We start from the raw sequence: 5334 nt of genomic DNA, 5'->3' as shown, positions 1-5334 counted from the left end.
TCTTTCGCTCTCGCTTTCTATCAGCTTCTTGTCGTTTTCCTCTAGATAGAAAGAAGAAGTAGTAGTAGTTGTCTCTCTTTCTCTCTCTCTTTCTCTCTCTCTCTCTCTCTATCACTCTCTCTCTCTCTCCCTCTCTCTCTCTCTCTTTCTGACACACAATATACATTCCAAATCCCCCTACACACAATTCTGCCTCTTCCCTTCCCCCTTCCCCGCCATACACACGATGGTTCACACATACAATAATCATCCAACACACACACACACACACACACACACACACACACACACACACACATACACACACACACACACACACATACACACACACACACACACACACACACACACACACACAGCCCCCAATCCATGAATGACGTTCTCACTCGTAAACACAATTCAGCAAAACATTTGAAAATCATTTTGCACGGATCTACCTTAAACCGTCAGATAACGAAGTGATTTTGCGTCCAAATCATAACTTTATATTCGGCTTTATGGCTTTGACGCCGTGTTTGTTGTGGCGAAGCCGTGTTTAACCGCGCGTGAATATTTGGGTTGGGGTCCGTGGTTGGGGTCCCTAAATGGGGTCCGTGATCGGGGTCCCTGATTGGGGTCCCTGGTTTGGTCCCTTCGTTGGGGTCCGTGATCGGGGTCTTGGTTGGGGTCCCTGGTTGGGGTCCCTGGTTGGGGTCCCTGGTTGTCATTATAATTGCTAATCTTACTATTATCATCATTAAATTATTATTACTATTATTAATAATAGTAATACTAATAATACTAGTATTAGATTTTCATTATTATTATAATTTTCAATAATTACCATTATTATTATAATTATTATTATTATTATTACTGTCAATATCACAACAATTATTATATTACTATCATCATTAACATTATCATTTTGGCTGGTGTCTATATTTTGGATCTCTGACTAAATTGGGGTCTTTAATTGTGATCTTTAATTGGGATCTTTTGGCTAGAATTATAAAAAAAAAAAAAAAAAAAAAAATATGGGAGGCCTTGTGTTGGGAAGGGGAGTGGGTGCTGTACTCTTAGTAATTCTTTTATTTTATATTTATCTATCTATTAATTTAGTCTTATCTTATTACTTTATTTCCCGGGACTTTCAGTTCGGGTTGTATGTTGTTAGTGAATCGCGTTCTCGGCGGAGAGGCGGACTCCTGTTGCCATTGGGCGCAGGAAGATGACTCGGTTTTTGGGGTGAAAAGGGACTCGTTGAGCGAGGTAACATTGGCATGCAGTAAGCGATGGAAGTGAAAATGAATTACTTTATAATTTGATTTGATATCTTATGTACACGCATGTATAAAACACTCACACACACGCACACATTCACATGCACAAACACACACACAAACACACACACACACGCGCGCGCTCACACACACACACAGACAGACACACACACACACACACACACACACGCACACAGACAAACACACACACACAGACACACACACACTTTATTTTTTATTTACATATTTATATATATATATATATATATATGTATATAATGTATGTCTAAGTTTCCCTTTTACTATTTTTTCTTTATCAATTTCCCTTTTGTCTCTATCCAAACGTGTGGATAGATCGCTGTTAGAAGAGTGAATTTTCTGAACGATGTGAATAGGCTATATGACGGTTTATGGAGTCCTTCCCTCGTGCCTGAAATTCCTGGGTTTCTGACCGGGATTCTTGCGGGAGGAAGGATTTTTTTCCTTTTCTTTTCTTGGCTTTTAAAGTGTAATACTTTTTTGTGACGTGATAGGTAAGTGACAGGTAAGTGATAGGCTGGAGCAGAGGTAGTAGGCGTGGTTATGAGAGATCTGGGCGGGTAGCAGATCTATGGGAGTGAGGTCTCGTTAAAAAAGGGGCGGGGTCAGAGGAGAAGGGGAGGGGCTTCCTCGGTCTCACGCACAGGCTTGCCGTCGACGCTCAGTTACCGCCGAGAGACGAAAGAGCAGAGGTATCACGCCTCTAACCGGCCCTGTCCCGTGTATACGCTCCCTCTCTCACTCTCTCTATAGCTTGCAGTCTTCCTCCCGAGCGTTGTCGAATCAGCTGTGTTATACTTCGGGACTGTGTATGGTCGGAAATTGAGGTTGTCATTTTTATTTTTTTTTAGGGGAGGGGTTTCATTTGGGGGAATGGTTTAACTTGGAGCGAAGGAGATGGTTGTGCCTTTCAGAAACACGCTGAGTTTAAGGGTGTGATTGACAAGGTGTTATCAGAAAAAAAAGAGAGAAAGAAAGAAGTAAAATTCTACGAAGGACAACAGAAACAGGCACAAAAAAAAAAAAAAATCAGAAAAGGAAATAGCAAACAGACAACAGAAGCAGGAAAGCTAGAGAGAGGAGAGAGAGAGAAAAAGAAAAGAGAACAAGAAAAAAAAAAAAAAAATAGAGCAGAAGAAGGCATTTCATAGTCCACGTCATCACCAAATCCCCTGAATTAATTCCCTGAAAGTGAGGATAAAACACTCGCTTTTCAAATAATTACATCCAAGGTGAAGCTCTGATCAGTAGGGCCAAAAACATCGAGGAAAAAAATAAATAAAGAATAGAAAGAGGAGGAAAAATAAGGAAGGGGATTGAGACGGACGAAAGAGCGAAGGGAGAAGGTAGAGAGAGAAGAGAGAGAAGAGAGAGACAGCGTTTCAGTCTCCCCTCTCTCCTCCTCCCCTGCACACGCACGTTTCCATCTGACTGACGTCTTTCAACAGCCAAGACTTCAGCTTTCTCGTCGACGTCCTGAAGAGTCTTCGCTTTTTTTTCTCGCATCGCTCGAGGGAAGGATTTTCTTTATCTCTCTCTCTCGTTCTCCTTTTTTCATGATGACGCGGTTTAGATACTAAATTGCAATTCATTTATGTAATTGAAAACTAAATAAAAAATAAGAAATATCACATCTACAAACGACAATCAGACACTCGATGGGAAGTGAGTAGAGGGTTTTTCCCTTCGAGCTTTCCCCGAGTCTCAAGACGCGTTATTCGAATTCGTCCAAGACAAGAGCTCTCGAGGCGCTGCGATGGCCGGTGATCGCCGTCCCCTCCCCTCGCCCTGCGGGGCTCTGAGCGGCAGCGGGGCCCTCGGCGAGCACCAGGGGGCACTCGCGATGTAAGGGAGAGAAAGAGAGAGAGAGAGAGAGAGAGAGAGAGAGAGAGAGAGAGAGAGAGAGAGAGAGAGAGAGAGAGAGAGAGAGAAGGAGGCTCTCGTCAGAGATCCAATCAGCCACCATTCGACCACGAAACCGCTGCTCAAGATGGACCTCTTCGACCCGGTGCTCGACTTCGAGGGGGAGCTGAACGCCAGCCTCCGCTACGGCGCCCTCGACGCTGCCAACGACTCGACTGCGCTGGACTACGCCGTCGACGCCCCCAACGCCACCTTCGCGTTCGGCCTCAACGCCTCGAGCAACGAGACCAAGTGGGTCGAGAACGAGTACAACCTTCCCCTGTGGCGAGAGCTCATCTGGTCCTTCGTGTTCGGCTCCATGGTCCTGGTGGCCACCGGCGGCAACCTCATCGTCATCTGGATCGTCATGGCCAACCGCCGCATGCGCACCGTCACCAACATCTTCCTCGTCAACCTCTCCGTCGCCGACACGATGGTGTCCACCCTCAACGTCGTCTTCAACTTCACCTACATGCTCAACCTCCACTGGCAGTTCGGCCTCGTCTACTGCAAGATCAGCCAGTTCGTGTCCATCCTGTCCATCTGCGCCTCCGTCTTCACCCTCATGGCCATCTCCTTCGACAGGTGAGTACGAGGGGGCGCCGAGGAGGGCGCTGAGTGGGCTGGAATGGGGGGGGGGGGGTCGTGGGGAGGGGGAAGCTGCAGGACGGATTGGGGGGGGGGGGGTGCAAGGGACGACTGATGAAGGACAAGAGGAGTGACGCTGAAGGCTCGCTGTTCTGTCATGCGCACGATCACCGAGAGGCGTGAGAAGAATATGCGAATAAAAATCGAATGACCCAGTTATTTCTCTATAAACTGTGCAAGTTTTATGCAAGCAAATGCATAACCTGCAGACTTACTACTAATGGAAATCATGTACAGACACACTCAGAAAAAATAGAAGTAGGCAAACGCAAAAGCGGCGAGGCACATTAACAGACACGATTAAAATCACGAAAAACGCATGGAGAAATATTCATGCGAACAGGCTCACCCAAACACAAGGACGCGCGAGTGTGTAATGATGCAGTTCCAAAACCCTCGAATTACAGAAAAAAGGAAGAAAAGAAAGAAAGAAAGAAAGAAAAGAAAATCCACACACACACTTTTACTTTTACCAGTAATCATAAAAAAAGTAAAAAACGGGAAAAAAAAAGAAAGAACAAAGAAATAATAATAACGATAATAAAAGTAAAGGTTACTGATCAATATCCGGCGAACAGGTGTTATTTGCTCGATCATTAGCGCCGGCCTGTTCTCACAATGGCTGCTCGCCCTCACCGTCAACGCTGGTCCACGCTGTCACTTCATCTCCCTGTCACGGCCTTTGCACCCATATCAAGCATTCCCTTTTTGCATTCCCTTTTTGCATTCCTCTCTGTCAGTTTGGGCAGCTTTCCTACTCTCTCACTTTTTCTTTTTACCTCATTTCTTTATTATTATTATCTATTTATCGTAATCCTTCATTTTTATTTTTTTCTGTCTGTGATATTTTTTTTCACTTCGTAAATCTTTCATTTTTAATTCTCATTTCCTTGTCATTCCTTTCAGCACTACCTTTCCTCTCCTCTTTAATTCTCATTAATTATCTCGTTTAACAATCTACCAGTCATTGTTATTTCGCCTTTTCCCATTTATTTATTTTCTCTCATTCCTTTTTTTGCCTTTCTCTCGATCATTCATTAAAAATTCTCTCAGTTATTCCTTTTACCAATCTCCCAATCATTTATTTTTGTAATTCTCCCGATTCGTTCTTTAATGTCTTTTTTTGCGTTTTCTAATATAGTTTTTTACTTGCTTTCAAAGTTTTTTTTTATTTTATTTATTTATTTACTTCTGACAATCATCCTTATTTGCAGTTATCTTAATCCTTTCCTTCTTCACTTCATCCCTCCCTTTCTCCATTCCCCTCTGTATAATTTCCTACAATTTTTATTTATTTATTACTATTATTATTTTCATTTTCAAATCTTTCCAGTCATTCGTTTCCCTCTCCTCGTTTATTGACATTTTCACGTCTAATCAGCCACGAAAAATAAGAATATGATAACGCTTATCAGTAATAACTATAACATTTGCAATTCAAGGGGGAAAAAGATAAGATATTACCATGAAATATCGATGAAAA

General features: G+C 43.1%; 1 protein-coding gene across 2 annotated transcripts in view; it reads left to right on the top strand.

Annotated features, from left to right (window-relative positions):
- Positions 1–1984: 1984 nt before the first annotated feature.
- LOC125046890 (tachykinin-like peptides receptor 99D) overlaps positions 1985–5334 on the top strand; it is a 211997-nt gene continuing 208647 nt past the window's right edge. For both annotated transcript variants that reach the window (XM_047644890.1, XM_047644891.1), the window contains exon 1: positions 1985–3788. In XM_047644890.1, coding sequence (XP_047500846.1) covers positions 3292–3788 — 497 coding nt within the window. In that variant the 5' untranslated portion in view covers positions 1985–3291. The remainder of the gene's footprint in view (positions 3789–5334) is intronic.

Source organism: Penaeus chinensis, chromosome 39 (genome assembly GCF_019202785.1).
Source record: "Penaeus chinensis breed Huanghai No. 1 chromosome 39, ASM1920278v2, whole genome shotgun sequence".
Taxonomy (NCBI): domain Eukaryota; kingdom Metazoa; phylum Arthropoda; class Malacostraca; order Decapoda; family Penaeidae; genus Penaeus; species Penaeus chinensis.
This window is presented reverse-complemented; position numbering and strand designations above follow the sequence as displayed.